The sequence below is a fragment of the Coenobita brevimanus genome, chromosome 59 (assembly GCF_032717465.1).
Source record: "Coenobita brevimanus isolate Jiangsu-jjx chromosome 59, ASM3271746v2, whole genome shotgun sequence".
NCBI lineage: Eukaryota > Metazoa > Arthropoda > Malacostraca > Decapoda > Coenobitidae > Coenobita > Coenobita brevimanus.
In genome coordinates, this window is record NC_137012.1 from 30,348,042 (window position 1) to 30,366,689 (window position 18,648).

The 18,648-nt window shown below is 42.5% G+C and overlaps 1 protein-coding gene across 5 annotated transcripts in view; it reads left to right on the plus strand.

Annotated features, from left to right (window-relative positions):
* Nucleotides 1-18,648, plus strand: part of LOC145402828 (uncharacterized) — a 100,616-nt gene that overhangs the window by 56,255 nt on the left and 25,713 nt on the right. For 3 of the 5 annotated variants that reach the window (XM_080274738.1, XM_080274737.1, XM_080274740.1), the window contains exon 7: nt 84-134. The exons of the other annotated variants lie outside the window; for them this stretch is intronic. In XM_080274738.1, the coding sequence (XP_080130864.1) occupies nt 84-134 (51 nt within the window). The remainder of the gene's footprint in view (nt 1-83; nt 135-18,648) is intronic. 5 annotated transcript variants of the gene reach the window in all.

Here is an 18,648-nt window from a genome sequence, read left to right on the forward strand (position 1 = left end):
AAGCTTGAATCATATCTCTGTGTAGTTGTTCTGCCACATATTCCACACTTCACTTTCTCACACCACCCTTTTTGCCACTCCAGTATCTCGGTCTGCCTGCCAAGCCTACTCCTACCTTCAGCTTCACTTGTACAGTAAGTCATTGTTCATAGTTAACCTTTTGGACTTTCTTTTATGGCATAAATTTCTTCAGTCCTGTGATGTTTTTATAAATTTTATTCTAGCTGTAGTCCATTCCAAATCAGAACTGCACTGATGAGGAGCCAACATGTGGTGGCACTGTGCACCTTGGGTGGCACAGCTGCAACATCCACCCAGGAGCCAAACCCCTCCAAATTTCCCTTCATCCCACCATGGAAAGAATCCTAGATCAACTCTGGTTAAGTGCTGTCTGCCAAAAGAGGGTGCCGGATCCTACTATGCATATATGTACTGTACTGTATCTGTAGGACGGCCCCATTGCAGCGGTTGCATACCTTTGGTTAACGGGTCTGCTTAGCCTAGCCAGGCAGACCGGGGTAAAGCAACAACAACAACAAGAACAGTCACACCCACACCTGCCCATAGGCCTACTCCCTCACTCTAACTCCATCACCTGTAACTATACGGAACCTCATTTGAAATTAGAATTATAGTTAGGCTGAGTTAGAGTGATGGAGTATGAAAGCATGGCAAGATATGAATTGTGGTTGAGTGGATATCTAATTTGGAATAGACTTTATCTTGAGACGATTTTCTTTCACCTATGGATATATATATTTTTTTTTAAACTAGATGGGTTAGTTACAGCCTAATTTAACCCTTTCACTCTTCGCTTTTTTACTCTAACTTGGCCTGATTTGTCGTCCTTTTGCAGTGTACTTTTTCACGCAGCCCAGTGGTAGAAAAAGATAATGCAACGGCTCTATATCCTTTCCATAGCACTGCTTCGTGACCAGCATAGTATTCCAGTGTTATTCCATTGTTACAACTCAGCATTCAAGATTGAGTTGGTAATTTTTGGCCAAGTTAAAGTAAAAGAATATAAAACAGATCCTCCAAAAAAAGCGAACTAAAATCGTCTGGAGATCTCAGGAATAATAATAATAATAAAAATAATAATAATAATAATAATAAAGAACAGGGTCACTGGACTGAAGTGGTTTGTCACACAAAATTACATAAAAAGCGTTTCTTAAGTTCCATTCTTACTTGTAAACCAAACTTGACAATGTTCCCCCAGTGTACAAAAGCTACGCAGTAAACACTTTCAGCGCGTCACCAGGTAAATCAGGTGTGTGTGTGTGTGTGTGTGTGTGTGTGTACCAAATTAGAGGTTGGGTTTATGGCTTTTCTGTCGCTAGGGTTTTGTTTAGTAATTAATAAATCCTTAGGTCAAGTCCACACCAGATGCTTGCTGGCGTGGGAGGGCAAAACCCATAGAAGTTCTCGCCCCGCACCCGCTCGTGTCCAGTGGGGCCACTTAGTACGGGTTACAGTGTTAACAAAACCCCCGTTGTAACAACAGACATTTGGTGTGGAAATGTCACCCCCTCCTCCTCCTCTTCCTCTTCTTTCCTAAGTACTTAACGAAACATTTCCCACGGAATAGTAATAAAGAAGACCCCATAAATTGGTCAGAAATACATTTTAAAAATCATGCCTGTTTGTGAGGTGAAATTTTATAGTATTATCATCTGTATGGAAAAACTTGTACTTTACTGAAACACCCGTGACTTGACTTGCACTGAAGATTGCATGTATGTGTTTTTCATCACCCTGCCTTCTTGCCTTGTTAATTTGCCCTTAAATTACCCTCATCCTGTCTTGAATTTGAGCTGCGAAAAAGATATAAACTCAAGAAAGTGGTGTTAGTCACGAAGAAGTGCTGTGGAAAAGATTTGGGTCGTACTCTTGTCTCAGGAAAATGGGCTGTAGAAGGACGAATTTACACAAGAATACTCGTATAATGCTAGTCACGAAGAAGTGCAGCGGAAAATAGACTTGGTAAGACGAATATTTCCGGACTATAATCAGAGAGAGAGAGAGAATACACATTATCTTGTAACCTATCTTTATACACGAGAAATCGCCCGACGTGGTGGAAGATGAACGTTGTCTCTCTCTCTCTCTCAAGTACCCGTGTCACTGTTGTTACACTGAGTTGGTTGTCCTCGTGGAACCCACAGCTATAATTAATCCATTCTGTCGTATTTTATTATTTGTATTTTTATTATATACGAACAGTCTACCTAACTACCTGTATTGCTATCTGTCAATCTATCTGTATCTACCTATAACAGTTCTCTTTAACGTCTGTCTGTCTGTCCATCTGTCTGTCCGCCAGCCTGTTTGCATGTCTGTCTGCCAGTGTCTATATATGAGTCTGTGTGTATTTCTGTCTATCTGTCTATGCATGTGTCTATTGTATGTATGTATGTATGTATCCATCAGTCACCCTACAGTATATATGTCTGTGTATCTATATTTATGTTTATCTGTCTTTTTCAGTGCCTGTCTATCTGTCTTTCTCTCTGTCTGTCTGTCTGTGTATGCATCTGTGTCTGTCTTTGTCAGTCTGTCTATTTGTGGATCCATCTGTCTGTTACTGTCAGTTTCTCTGTTTATACATCTATCTGTCTGTCAATCTATCTACCCGGTATCTAAAAGAATGCTGCACTGACGATAAAACAATGATAAATGGCTTATACTGGAAGGCGTTAGTGAGCTGGAGGGAGGATGACGTGAAGGCATGGGATGGTGAGGTCTTGGAGGGGGGCCACCATAATGACGGAGTGAAAGGAGAATGAGAAATTGTCTAGGAGAGTGTATTTGAACGAGAGGACAGGAGGAGAGGGAGGGGGAGACCGAGGATGACGTGAAGGGATGGGATGGTAGGGTGCTAGAGGGAGGGCAGCGTGTTGGCGATCGATATTGGGACGCTACAGGTGAAAAAGAAGGTTGTTTATTGGTAAAGCGAAAGGTTTTTACGAAGCGCACAAATTCTTGGTATCTGTGTCTGTCTATCTATTTCTCTGTCTATTGATCTGTCTATCTATCTATCTGTGTACAGCCAGACGCCTCAAGTCCGTAAGGGGTGGCCACAACAAATCGCCTACATGTTACCCTGTCCACTGCTTACACACCTCCCTTCCTCCAACTCACACCCTCCTCCCTCCAATTCTTCATCCCATCTCTCCATCTCTTCCTCGGTCTTCCCCTCTCTCCTCTTCCCCTTCCCCCCTCCACCTCACTCACACTCTTCTAGTCAGTTTCCCGTGCTCTATCCTCTCCACAAGGCCAAACCATCTCAAGATATATCTGCTAACGCATTCAGTCACATCCACATCAACACCATAACACTCCTTCACTTGCCCATTTGTCTGTCAGCTTTCCACGTACCTCCATGTGCTTACATAAACAGATATATATATATATATATATATATATATATTTTATTATGACATATTTTGACATATAACTCCTGGGTATACTTCCTTAAAGTCACTTGACCAAACATGAGGACAAACACACATAGGAAGATGCTCGAAAATAATGCTCCATTTACCTTACCTTGGCCCAAATTTTCGTCCTCCCCTCCCCCCCCCCACTTTTTTGTTTTAGCATATTTCACGAAGGTTATTAACAGGCTAAGGCAATACTACGGCTCAGCATCCCTTGCATAGCACTTCTTTGTGATCAGCAGCATATTCTTGTGTTGGTGTCTAATTACAGCTCAGCATTCAAGATGGAGAGGTGGCAGTTTTAGGCCAAGTTCGAGTTAAATGAGTATAGTACCTGAGGAATAGTGGCTTTGAGTGGCTGGAGTGCATGGTAATAGACAATGAGGCAGAAGGAGGAGAGAGAGACCAAGGATGAGATGGAGGGATGGAGTAAAGAGATTTATGAGAAAGGGAGATGCGAGTTGGAGGGAGTGGCAGAGGGCAGGGGGACGTGGAGGCGATCTGTTTGTGGCTACCTCTTATGGGATAAAGGTTTCTGGCAATAGATATATAGATAGATGAGACAGGGTGTTTTGAAGGTCGAAAGTCTTGGTAGCTATAGAGAAGTGGAGATTGGGAACGGAATGCATTAGGGAAGGTGGTGCGGAGTGGCGGAAGCGAGTGATGGACGGCGATTGACTTTAGATCTAGGAAGTTCCGTGTTACCTATTCCTCCGCCATTTATGCTGCACATTACACGTCAGTATCCTCTCGTATGTTGATGATGAAAAGTGATGGTATTAGAAGAATGCTTAGGTGTAATATGTCAAGTAGATCGCCATGAAAGAGGTGCTACGAAACTTCCGATTGACACTAGAGCAATCGATTAACACTAGAACATGATGTTAGTCACGAAAAAGTGCTGTGGGAAGGATGTAGAGCTGTAGCGTTGTCTTATTCCGCCACTGAGTTACGAGAAATAAGCTGCAGAAGGACGAAAATGAAGGCCAAGTTAAGGTGAAAGAACTATAGATGCTTGGCGTGGCTAACAGTATAAGATTTGGTTCGCTAGAAAGTTCAGCCTTATAAAGAATAAAAAGGAAAAAAGAAAAAGTTCTGTCTGGAGTAACCTTTTCTCTGCTATAGGGATTTTCATCAGGCTCTCAGTATATATATTTTTTTAAGAGTAAGCATAAGATTTCAGACCTTTAAGAAAAGTCTTTATTAACCATTTCTTTGCTCTCGTAACAGTTCAACCTAAAAGGAAAAAAAAATTGTCTGGAGTAACACTTTCTCTGTGGCATAACATTTCAACATTTTAAAAATCTGTCTGGAATAACAATTGCTTTGCTGTCGTAACATTTCAACTTTTAAAAAATCTATTTCGAGTAACCCTCTTCTTTATTTCTGATACAGTCATGAGGAAAATTTGTACGATTCTCGGCCGACCGTGGGAGAGGAAAGCTTTGTATGAACTGCTTTTTTTTTATGTGATAGCACATTATTAATCATGTAACAAAAGTGCATGAGAAGGAAAAGATATTTGCTGTCTATCTGAGAAGAAATGAGATATGTGGAAGGAAGAACTCAATATTACTAACCAACTTATATGCATCTATATATCTATTTATCTATCTATCTACCTGTCTGTCTATCAGTAGTACAGGGGCTAGGATGAGTATTGAGGGGATTGGGGTATGAGGGTAGAGGGATGGAAGAGAATGGGTGGCAGCGAAAAGGGTGGAAATGAGAGGTGGGTGTGAGGAGGGAAGTATAGAAAGGTGGAAGGGGAGGGTTTGGGGGTGTAGAGGGGGTGAGTGAAGGTGGGATAGGGACGTGCAGGGGTGCAAGAGGAGGAAGGGGACGTAGAGAATTTCAGGTAGAGGGGTATAAATAAAATAAAAAATAAAAAAAGAGAATCTATTCGTATACGTTTACCAGCACTATCTTTCTCTACTGTACAATGGGTCTTCCCTACCCAACCTCATCTCTCTCCTCACACTTAACTCGTGATTAAGAAGTAAAAGAAGTAAGGGAAGTAGAGAGGGGTTGAGGGAAGCGTAGAAGGGTGGATTGGGGAGGGGGGAAGGTTGGAGGGATGGCTGCGTGACGTACAATGGTGACCTTGAGGAGGCTTTCTACGTCAAAGGCTGTGTGTGTCGTATCATTTGTTACGTCAGCACAACACGCCTGCCTTACACCATCCCACCGTCTCTTTCTTCTTTATTTTTCTCTGTCGTTACTTTGATTTTTTGATTTTCATACGGCTTTGTTATAGTTTCTGCCATAACTCTTTTGTTTATTTTTTTTGTATCATCCTGCCTTCGGTCTAACTTTCTTTGCTTTCCTTTTTCGGCCTTCGTCTTTTATTTAATTGGTTTTATTTTTCGTTTCTTCCGTAGAGATCCAGATTTAGTGTCCACAACACGTTTTATCTGCCTTATTCTCTCATCAGTGTACTTTTATTGTGTGTGTGTGTGTGTGTGTGTGTGTGTGTGTGTGTGTGTGTGTGTGTGTGTGTGTGTGTGTGTGTTCTTACCTAATTGTATCTTTACAGGAATGAGTCAGGCTCGTACTGTCCCGTGTATTAAACAATATTTCCTTGAATTTATGAATAGTTTTGGCACACACTACTTCATTCGGTAATGCATTCCACTGATCAATTGCCCTATTTGGGAAACTGAATTTCCTTACGTCTTTATCGCCTCTCTTTTTATGCAGTTTTTTACGATGTTCCCTTGCTAATGCTTCACCATATGATATATCGCTATTCATTTATGTCTACTTTCTCTTTCCCTGAGATGCACTTACAGTATATAACATAATCATGTCTCCCCTTCTCCTTCTCTCCTGCAGCGTTGGTAGATTCAATCTTTCTAGTCTTTCTCCATAGCTTAGATCCCTTAAGCTTGGTACCCATCTTGTAGCGGCCCTTTGTACTTTTTCAGTCTTATCCATGTGTTCTTTGAGATGAGGATTCCAGACTACTAATACATACTCCAGGGTTGGTCTGATGAATAATGATGAGGATTCCAGACTACTAATGCATACTCCAGGGTTGGTCTGATGAATGATGTTATTATCTTCCTCAGCATATCTTTATTTATATATGTGAATGCTATTCTCATAACAGCAAGCAATGTATACATGTTTCGTACCTTCTCACTGTAATCATCTGGAGAGAGTCTGTTATTAATAATTACTCTAGGTCCTTCTCCTTTTAGGATATGTGTTGGGTTGATCTTCCTAACTTATAATCTCAATCTGGTCTTTTCTCACTTTTACCATATTTAATTACATGACGCTTAGGCTATCCACATTAAATTCCATTTGCCATTTATTGCTCCATTCATGAAGCTTGTTCAATTCCTCATGCAGCTCTTTGCAAGAATCTATGGTAGTAATTTTCCTTTGAATTTTTGCATCATCTACAAACATATTTAGATAGCTTCCATTTCCAGTGTTACTGTCTATGTCATTTACATATACTAAAATCATAATTGGTGCCAGCACTGAGCCCTGTGGCACTCCGCTGGTCACTTCCCTCCATGATGAGTAATTTCCCCTTAATATTGTTCTCATTTCCCTTTTTCTGAGAAAATCCTGCATCCAACAATACAGATTGCCTTGGATACCTCCTTGATGGTACAGTTTCCATAAAAGTCTTTGGTGCGGTACTCTGTCAAATGCTTTCTTAAAATCTAGATAGATACTGTCCACCCATCCTTCTCTTTTCTGTAATGTTTCTGTAACTCTGTCATAATAGCATAAAAGATTGGTAACACACACACACGTGTGTGTGTGTGTGTGTGTGTGTGTGTGTGTGTGTGTGTGTGTGTGTGTGTGTGTGTGTGTGTGTGTGTGTGTTTTACGTGCTTTTATCGTATTGCATTTATTTCTACAATCGTATTATTACTTGCTGGAAGGACACAAGTCAAAGAGTAAGATTAATGGAATGGAGTTATCTGAATGGACGATGTGGAATTACGTGGAGAGACAGACAAAAGAGGAAGTAAAGGAGCTTGTGGTGTCACTGTGGATGTGCTGGAAAACATTAGGAAATAATCTGAGATCGTTTGGCCATTTGGAAAGAACGGAGAATGAGCGACTGACTAGGCAAGTGTATGTGAATAAGGTGGTGAGGAGGGAGACCGGAGATGAGAGTGAGGGGGTGGAGAGGTATATGTGAGAGGAGAGTGTGAACTGGAGAGGGCGATTCGTTTACACCCACCTTTATGGGATTTAGGCATTTGGCGATAAATAGCTAGATTGATAGAGATTTTTATTACTGTAGCTTAAAAATTAATGTTATAAATACATCGTGCTTAGCCAGCTTTATATGGGGCTTGCAACTCTTCTCTCATCACAAGTTTTTTTTCTGTTTCCACTTTTTTTCTTTACTGTTACATGTTAGTTCGCGCTCCGTGTTTGTTCAATATTTCACTTTCTTATAATTTGTTCTGTAGCATTGTTTTTGTCATTAGCTTGTTCCATTGGCTTAACCTTTTGACTGCTTGGTTTTTTCTCAGCGTATCGTTGGTGTTAGGTCAAGTTAATTGCCTACGTATCGTCGGTATGAACCCCACCAATTGTCACTAAGTCTGTGAGGTGGGTGCAACAGACAAGTGACCAAATCTAGGCCATCGATGACTTAAGAAAAAGAAAATAAATAAATGGAAAATCCCATAATGTGTGTCATATGATTAAGTGAACAAATAATTATTACAGCACTGTTAGTAAATATTTATTGATAATTTGCCTGATAAAAATACCATTTGAATATTATTTTGGTTAACAAATATGTCGCGAAACTTTTAGATACAGAGATACCTCAACTTACGAACATAATTGGTTCCAAGAGGCCGTTCACAAGTTGATATTGTTCGCAAAATTAATATCCCTTACAGTACAACATGAACAACATAAAAAACACTACAGTTCACTGATCTGTCGCTAGGGTTTTAAATGTTCTTAAGCAGTTTATATTGGTGTATGAAATATAAATGCATAAATTAACACAAGAAAAACATACAATATAAGACAACTCTGTTCCTGCTATTGTCCCATCAGGCCTGTAATTTTCAACATTTTTGGGGAGGCTAGGCCAAATATATATAACTGTACTACAAACTTAAACTTTAATCGAAACGGTTAAGTTTGCGGACCATCCGATATTTTTCAGTTTCATTCTACCCAAAAGCTGATGTTTAATGAGCCATGTATGTTTAATGATGGAGGTGGGTGTTTAAATTAAAGGCTTCACTTTCTGCCAATCTGAACTTTCACCTCAAACTATGACTTAGTTTAATAATTTGGTCGTTTTATATTTACCAAGATTGTTCTTTCACGTTTGAGATAGGATTCAGGTTGAAATATAACGCCCTGCCTTTATTCTTTTGGAAATGATAAAATAATCAATATGTAAGTACTGTTACGATTTAGTTTTTGATCAGTTTGGATCAAATTTAGAAATACTCGATCAAACACACATGGATTTGTTTGAATTTTCAACAAAACTACTCAAAGTTTTTCCTCCTTTTTATTTGCAAGTTCAGCCTTGTAAGCCCTCAATCTTAATTGAAGTTTTGACAGATATACAGAAAACATTGGAGGCTAATAGCCTCTCTAGTTCCCCCAGCAATTACGGCCCTTCCCATGCCTATTTACAACTGTCGAAAGATAATGGATCGTTTGCCACCTACGAGTGTGGATGTGGCGAGCATTTCATTTTGTTTCGTTAGTTGTAAATAGGCTATACATCTGACAAGCGATAACAGAGTTGTCTTATTTCTAAAGCATTACTGTAGCTCACCTGAGGGCAGACATGCAGGACTTTCAGGAAGTGAGGGGAGGCAGGTGGAGGAGTGGAGTTGGCTGGAAGATGCGGATGAGGAGAGAGCAGTGGGTTTCCTAGATGAGCCAGAAGCACCACTATCAACACACTTGCATTTTTCAGCCTTTTTTAATGGAGTGAAAGCACTAAAAGCACAATGAGCAGCGATCCTCTCTCCTCCAGGTGAAGAAAACAAATACAAAAGATAGCGCGTCAGCCCCCTAGCTACCCGTCTCGCAACTACTGTCACCCGCCACATTCAAAAGCGGTCGCAAAGGGGCCTCTACAAGCTAAGTTAGTTTTTCGTGGTTACGCTCGTACTTGTGAAATGTTCGTTATTTTGTTCGTGTTCACATCTTTGAAATGCTCGGATCTTGAATGCCCGCAAGTTGAGATATGTCGTTATCAATAATATGATCCAGAAGCGAATGCCACTGAAAGGGTTAGAAGGTGTATTGAACTTCTACAAACGTTTGAATAGGCTGCGGCTTTGCCGTGTTATATATTATACCGGTATTATTTTCATTCAACAAGTTTCCAATTTTATATTGCAAATTTCAAATCTGAATGCTTTTTAAAGTAATATTATGTAGTACGGTGTACAAATATAGTTCACTAGTCTAATGGAAGCCTGGAAACAATATTGGCTATTTTGATAATTTCGGACGAAGTGCAAAACGTAAACAGTTACACGCTGGTCTAAGCTTCCAGGGACACACGTACCACAACTCTGGGTGAGTTGATGCTTTCTTAGCCAATATTATCCTATTGTCTCTTCATTTATTTGAGGTCAGTGATTATTGTAGCTTATAGTGAATGGGAATAAGAGTTATTAGAGAGAATAGTCACCAGCTGAAATGGATAAAGGGTGTTGATTGTCACAAAATGACGTGTAATAAATTAACTGCACTTTTCATTGCAAAACCTTAACGTTAGCCATAATGATATATATCTCACATCACTCTGTACTCCCTTTACATACCACGCTGATATCGGTAAGGTTAGGTAGACTTGGCCCTCAGACGATCAACAGAACTAAATTGTGGCCCTTAGGAAAGGCTGAGTTTGACACCATTGGTCTAGGCCGTTTATCTAACCTCACCTCCTACTAACCCCCATGACTCACTCTTTGCACTGGGTTTACCAATAGCAGGAAAAGAGTTATTAGAGCTAATCAAGACAAATTTATATCTCCGAGTATCAGGATTTTAAAACTTCTGGTGCCAGCTTCAGTGCCTTCGTACATCAGTCGCGGTGAAAAAATACTGTAGTGGAGATTTAGCACAGTAACCTACCTCTTGTGGACTCCATCATGTCAGTTTACCTTCATTTAGAACATAAGAAGGAAGGATAACTACAGTAGCTCATAACCAAAATATATAACCCCAATATGAGAGAGAGAGAGAGAGAGTAGCCAGGCATGGTGTGGCATGACGTAGAGTCAAGAGTGGGTGAATACTCAACGGAGAGTGGCACAGACAGTAATTTATGGTGGCGCGGAGAATATAACACTTTTTCCTTAGCGATTTTTTCTCCACATTACTTACTGGTCATTACGTAACAGCTCTTTCTTAGCGATCTAATCTGGACATTACGCCTTATACAACTTTGGTCATTTCGTACTTTTATATCAGTGAAACAAGGACAAATAGTGTTGAAAAAATATAGCAGCGATTTCAGTAGACTTTGGCGGAAAAATCGTCCTTGGATTTCAAAGGCACAACAGAGGAATACAGAAGACGATTTAAAAAAAAACTGTTGAGTTTTATGGTGAGTGTGGCAGTAAGATTATTGTGCGAAATATATTACTCGAATTATGTTGGAAAATTTGAGTGTATTTGTCTCATCCAGTTTCTCTCTCTCTCTCTCTCTCTCTCTCTCTCTCTCTCATACGTACCTGTAACGATAATTATCATGAACTATTGTTTCAAAAAGAAAAAATCGCTACTGGTAATATTGCTTGAGGTCGCAGGAATATCCAGTGTAATATTTCTGAACCGTAGATATAGCTGAGAATATACAGAGGAATATTTATTGTTTGAGCATAAATATTGGTGGGGTGGGGGTTTAAGTGTAGCGACTGGGTGATAGAGAGAGAGGAGGGGGGGGGGGAGTTCGTGTGTATATCCTGTCCTGTAGGCAGATTTGCATGTCGTTCCAAGTGAAGTTTGTCCATGGCCATTTGAAATCGTCGTACCGTGGGGAGGGAGAGAGAGAGAGAGAGAGAGAGAGAGAGAAATGGTCGTATCTGTGTGTGTGTGTGTGCGTGTGTGTCATTTTATTGTGTGTTTTTGCCTCGATATATTAGTTTGCTTAATGACTGTCGTAGTTTGTGTTTGTATTTTCCCCTCATTGCTTGCAAAGTGTTGACAGAGACAAAAGTTCGTATAATATTTCACCTTCTCTACTCCTTACTTCCCCCTGCTGGCTAATATTCCTAAGCTTGAAAAGGCTTGGTGTGTTTCTCTCCCCATCGAAGCAAAAGTTCATCTAATATTTCACCCCTTCATCGTGTCACTCTCCTCCGTTAGCCGATAATTCCTAAGATGAGAGAGGCTTAGTGTCTTTACCTCCCCATTGATGATTCTCTTTGATGTAATGCGTCAGGGAGGAAAGTGACGGACGCAACCCAAATGTGTAGTACAGTAGATGCAGTGAAATAGTAAGCCAAGTCTTGATCCTGACTGTAGCAACATGTGTTAAGCGTGGCCTGTTGCGTTTGAAGTGAGCTGAGGTGAAGTGTGGTTATCATGCAGTGAGATGAGGTGTCTGTGAGGTGAAGTACGGTAAACTGAAGATCGTGAAATGAGGTGAAGTTTGTTGCGGCTGAGATGAGGTTTTATGTGCCCAAGGGAGGTGAGGCGAGATAAGGTGAAGTGAAATTAGGTGAGGTGATCAGCTGAAATGAAGTGGGATGAAGTAAATATTAGGTGAAATGAAGTAAGATGAAGTAAAATAATGTGCGATGAGATATGGTAAGGAGAATTGAAAGGAAGTGAAGTGAGGAGGTCAAGTGAGCTACTGAGGTGTGTTAAGGTGAACTGAAATGAAGTGAAGTGAGGTTACGTGAGGTGAGGTGAAGTAAGACGAAGTGAATCGACGTGAAGTGAGGTGAAGTAAGATGAAGTGAATTGGAGTTGAGGTGAGAGTGGCATTAGCGTGAAGCCTTGTGGTGGTGGGAGTAAGGAGTGCTCTTGCGTGGGCTCGTAATTCCGCTCGCGTGAGGTGCGTGACGAGGGGGTGGGAAAGGGATTTGGGGGTGAGGGGCACTGTGGAGGGTGGGGTGAGGGGTGGGGGTGCCGGAGGAGATTGTGTTGGGGACGGAACGAGGAGCACCGTGGGGTGGGGGAGTGAGGGGTAAGGGGCTCTATGGGGGAGGGATGTGAGGGGTAGAGATGCCGAGGGGAAGGGGGGATGAAGGGGGTTGTAGGGGAGGGTGGGGGCGAGGGGTGACGGGCGTCGAAGGGGAGGGCTTGGACGTAGGGTGAGGTGCTCCGTTGAAGGTGTGTGGATGGGGGTGTGGTGCTTGAAGCAAGGAATGGTATGGGGGTGGAAGGGAGGGTGTGGGGGTGAAGGCGTCGAAGTGGAGGGGCTGGGGGTGAGGAGCGTCGAAAAGGAGGGGAAGGGGTACCAAAAGGGGGAAGAGGGGAGGGGTGGTGAGGGTGTGATTGTTACAAAAAGGAGCACATAAGGAAAGAAAACAGCAACACTCATAATTGTTCTTTTGTGGCAACTTTTTACAGAGAGGACTGTAAGTTTGATATCTAATTCTGTGAGACGAAGATAAAGTGGGGGTTAGGGCTGCCGTGGGTTAGTGTTATTGTTGCAACCCCTGATTCATCTGGTCGTGAACCCACTCGACTGCAGGAAACTGGGCCACTTCAACCGAGCGCTCCCAGAGATACTTTGTTATGTTGAACGACTGTCTGTGTTGTGGTAATGGGTGAGATGGGTGGGGGGTGAGGGGGGCAGCGAAAAGGCGGCTGCTGGCTCGGAAAACTGAAATGTGGTGTTCTCCGGCAGCTGGCGCGTTGGTGGTGGCGTGGGCGACCATGGCGGGAGAGGGTGGTGGTATGGTTGGACCTCTGGGGCTGCCTGATGCAAGGGGCCCCTTCACCGACAGCGCAGGCGGCGGCGAGGTGGTAGCGGCAGGAGTTGGCGTTGGCGCTGGCATTGCTGGCGGTGGGAGCGGTGGAACAGGCCGCTTGTACCCATGCCCAGACTGCGACAAGGTTTTTCGCCACCCCCGGTCATACTACCAACACCAGCACGTGCACAGAGGAACGCATTCATGCCCAGGATGCCACAAGCTGTTCTCGCGACGCTGGGACCTCCTGAGGCATCTAAACAAGAACAAATATGGCTGTCCTGCACGTTGGCGTCACCAGCCCGGCCGGCATCCACACTCGCAGCACCAGCAGCACCCACAGCAGCCTCACCCACAGCACCAACACCCACCCTATCACAACTCACTAAGCCTCTCCGCCCTGGCCACCGCTGCTGCCGCCGCCGCCACCACGCAGGAGACTCCGCCAGGGGAGCCGCCAGACCCTGCCCTAGCACCCATCACCTGGACCCTGCCACCCGCTACAGCCGCCCCCCGCCGTCGCAGTGAAAGCAGTCAGGATCCGCGCCCCCCGGAGCCACCAGGCGCCATTGCCACCACTACCCCCGCCTCCACCACCTCCACCACGCCGTGAGGCCGGAGCCCCGCCCCCGCCCAGCTGTGATAGCCTCATGACCCACCGTCACGCAGGCCGCCCCGCCCCGCCCCACCCCGCCATACCACGCCCCGCCACGGCACGCCCCACCACGGCACGCCCCCGCCCCGCCCCGCCCCGAGGTCCCCCACCCACGCCCCGCCCCGCCTTGCCCCGCCCCGCCCCGCGTCAGCCCGCCCACCCCCTTTATGTCTATTGCGTGCCTCTCACGCCGCCCCACGCCCCGCCCCGCCTTGCCCCGCCCCGCCCCGCCCCGCGTCAGCCCGCCCACCCCCTTTATGTCTATTGCGTGCCTCTCACGCCGCCCTTCACCCCCCTCCTGTCTCCCCTTCACTCACCCTCACTATCATGTACACGCTCTCGCTCATATACATGCACGCATATGACCCTCACACACACACACACACACACACACACACACACACACACACACACACACACACACACACACACACACACACACACACACACACACACACACACACACACACAATCCTTACATACACACCCTCAGTGTTATTCACACGCAGTCGCACATGCACGTGTACATACACGCTCATGCATACACATAGATATACACGCTCATACACAAGCACACACATACCCTTACACACAAACACGCATATACATTATACACAACGAATCATATACTCTATCATGTACACACACTTAATCATGCTTGCACACGATCACACCCATACACACACATGGCCGCATACGTACATACAGCCGATATTACAGGTGTGTGGTAAGGTAGCAGCACCAAACTAAGTTGTTAATACACTCTGATCATACACTTCACCCGTGTTTCGCCATCATATGCGCAAATATCCCAAACATTTCGTTTCATCTGTTTCACCATCATATGCCTAAAGATTTCTAAATACCCATAAGCACTGTCATTCTGTCTGCCAATACTGCTGTCTGTGTGAGATTTTTTTTCGCGCAAAATTAATATTTCGAATTATTGGCAAGGAAATGATTACACAGGTTGGTATCTATAAAGCTTCTAATGATACGCAGGTGAAGAGCAATGAAGTCTGTATAGCCATTAAGTATTTTTGCAATGTTGAAGGTTAGGAAGTATTGGGGAATTTTGTTACTTATGCTCAGAGTTTTTTCACAACCATCAGAAAGTGAAGATTAGTAGCCCCGGCTCCTATGACTCACTAAACAAAATTATATGCCGTTAGCTGGGTTAGGATACTAGAGTTCTTCCGATCATGAAAAGGTTCAAATCCGTCAGAGTGCTTATATCAGTATGATGGGTCATGAAAGAAAAAGAAAAACTGTAAGGGAATTTACGGAATCAGATATATCGAATGTTAGTCAAGTGAAAAGTGATGAATTCTGTTTATGCCATACAAAGAGTTGTGATTTTGATATGGGTGACGTAGTACTCAGATTCATGCAATGTAAAACCGAAGGATTGATATATAACTAACCCCTTCACTGAGCTGAGACTTTTACTCAACTAGGGAGAGACTTTTTCGAACCGCAGGTAGTAAATATATCCCTCATTAACCCATTCATTACAGCATCTAACCCCTCCAGTTCGAAATGCGTCTTGTAAGCGGAATAAAATCGTCTGAAGTTAGAATGAAATATAAAAGGCGTCTACAAGTTGAACAAGTAGCTTTTTTTTCGGGGGGTAGACTTGCTTATTGGTCTATCTATCTATCTATTGCCAGACGCCATAATCCCGTAAGGGGTGGCCATTTGACTTAGAGTTAGCTGTTTCACGGGGAGGGTCACTAACCCTCCACCAACCCACTTGTTGACATGTAGCAAGCACGTATGGTTTGGTTATATGGTTACCACCCAGCGCTGTAAATGATTTCCTGGCTTACAGGAAACCACCTGGCTGTCACTCAATGTAAAGCCACCTGTAAAGGAAAGAAAAGCAATAAGAATTGACAGGAAAGATGGGAGAAATAGGAAGAGAGGAGGGCAGGCACAGAAAAAGAATAATAAAGGCTAAGGAAGAAGTAGGGAGCACAACATCAAGTGAGTGGATGATGGTCACCACCACCTGCATAGGAATACATGAGAGAAATATTTTACAAAGTATGTGAAGCACTCTGTAGCCTGGCAGACAGATGGAATTCTGAATTGAGAGAGAGAGAGAGACTAGTAAAATTCGTGACCTGTAGTCGTGGTTGGTCACGCCTGGAGGTCACGCACTTCCACCAACATTACTGCCATTACCAACATTACCATTACCAACATTACCAACATTACCACCATTACCAACATTACCACCATTACCAACATTACCAACATTACCACCATTACCAACATTACCACCATTACCAATATTACCACCATTACCAATATTACCACCATTACCAACATTACCACCATTACCAACATTACCGCCATTACCAACACTGCCACCATTACCAACATTACCACCATTACCGTCATTACCACCATTACCATTACCACAGTTACCACCACTGCTGCCACAGCTACCAACATTACAACCACAACTACGAACATTACTACCACAAATACCAACATTTTCTACCTCTGCAATCATTGTCATCATACCCATTGTTTTAACTTTTCCCCCATCCTCTCTCTTTCTCTCTCTCTCTCTCTCTCTCTCTCTCTCCCTCTCACATTTACCCCTTCCCAAAATTGTTATAAAATTTCATTATTTTAAATTCGGTTACCTGTTACAAAGAGATGTTTATATTTTTCGTATATTGAGAAACACAAAGAATATTATACTATTTTTAGAGCTGTTATAATACTATAGAGATAGTTTTTTTTTTTTTTTTTTCGAAAATATTGGAAATGGGTGTGAAAGGTAAGACTGGTCCATTCCCACATTTACCTCTTTACAAACTATAGTGGTGTTGAAGATTTCGTATTACTACTTCCTTAGCGACTTATTCTGTACATTACGTCTTGATTTTCTCATGTATGCCATTAATGCAAACCGTGTCATATTACCACAATAGAAACAGCGTGCAAGCCAAAGTTAAGCAAAATAAATCGCCTAGGAAGAGGTGCTAGGAACACTGCTACCGCACCTGCAGTAGAGTACGACGCTATTATTCATTATTTCATGCATTTACTCGCTGTTTTGCAGATTTTATTCATCATGTATTTTTACCATTGTTCAGCATACGAGTATATTCATCCTTATGCAGCTTTCATCATCATTCACAGCCATTATTCAATCTACACATTACTTCCATCACCATTATTCAGTACTGTTATGCACCGTATCTTCATACACACCTTTATGCTAACCGTTGTTCAAAGCTTCCACGCACCGTAATTTTCTTCATTCATAATTTCACCATAAGGAACATCATGCTTTCTATCGCTCATCTCAACATCATATGCTTTCACCATCATTCATTCTTTCCTTTCTTCACTTTATTCACTGTAGATTTATAGGCTAAATGACTGAAAAATAGTGAATATATATTTTCTTGTGTCATTATGAGTGTTAGAAATTAATAATTATAACTAAATGAGGCAGTTCGCTATGAACGAAACGGCAAAATATTGTTTGTGTACATGTATTTGGTTGGTTTGGGGTGATGTGATAATTCGGCGGATGATGGGAAAATGTAAGTACACTCGTCGATTTTCTCTCTCTCTCTCTCTCTCTCTCTCTCTCTCTCTCTCTCAGTTTTTTTTAGTCCTAAGCCTTTAGTAATTATAAAAAAAATATATGTAAATGAAATTAAATAGAATATTATAAAAGTACATTATGGCAGTGGATGGATCGTCCAAAAGCAGGACATTGTGTTTCACATGTACGGCAGCCTGGTTTACATTCTGCGATTTGAAATTTGCGCCTGGAGGCCTATGGATTAAGGGGTTTCAACTGGAAATCACCATAAGGGTTTACGTCTGAGGAAGGGTTGAGGTTTATTGCTCACTTAATACCACTCAGAGGAGAGACACTGGTCACTCTAGCCTTAAATATCTCACTATAGCCTGGCCCCATGACCCTACGCTCTTGCTGGGGCAAAAGCTTGAATAATTGACTGTTTTGATACGTGACGAGAGAGAGAAAGATGTGCAGGGAAATGTACTGTACAAGCACTGTTTAACAGTACCATTTCGTAAGACAGGTTGGCATTCTTAGTGGCTCTGGAGATCTAACACCTCTTCCTAAGTGATTTATTCTTCACATTGCACCCCAGGATCCACAGGTATGATACTGATGCTAACTAGAAAACTACGTAGATAACATGCAAGTGATTGTTAAGGTGTTATATGCAAAATAAAAAGCCAAGTAAGAAGTGCTGCCAAGCCTCCAGTGCCATTTAGAACACCACCTAAAGACTCTACTATATTGTTGACCTTTTCGCGCCAATTTTTGCTTTAAAGGGAAATTAAATTGTTGGTTCCCTCGACTCTCATTTTCTGCTTTTCGTTTATTTTAGTTATTTTTAGGCTATTTCATTTTTGTTCTTTGTTAGCTTCTGTTTTCATGTGCTCTTTTTTTTTTTTTTTGTGTGTGTGTGTGTGTGATTTTTTCATCTCCATTATTTTCAGTTTCCAGAAGCGTATCAAAATACTAATAATTATACCATAATTGACGACTTTTATTGGTATTTGTTTCAGTAATGCTTACGCATCTTTAGGCTGTCCTCAGTCCTACAGTTTTCTCTCGTTTCATCCTTACACACGATTTCTTAAC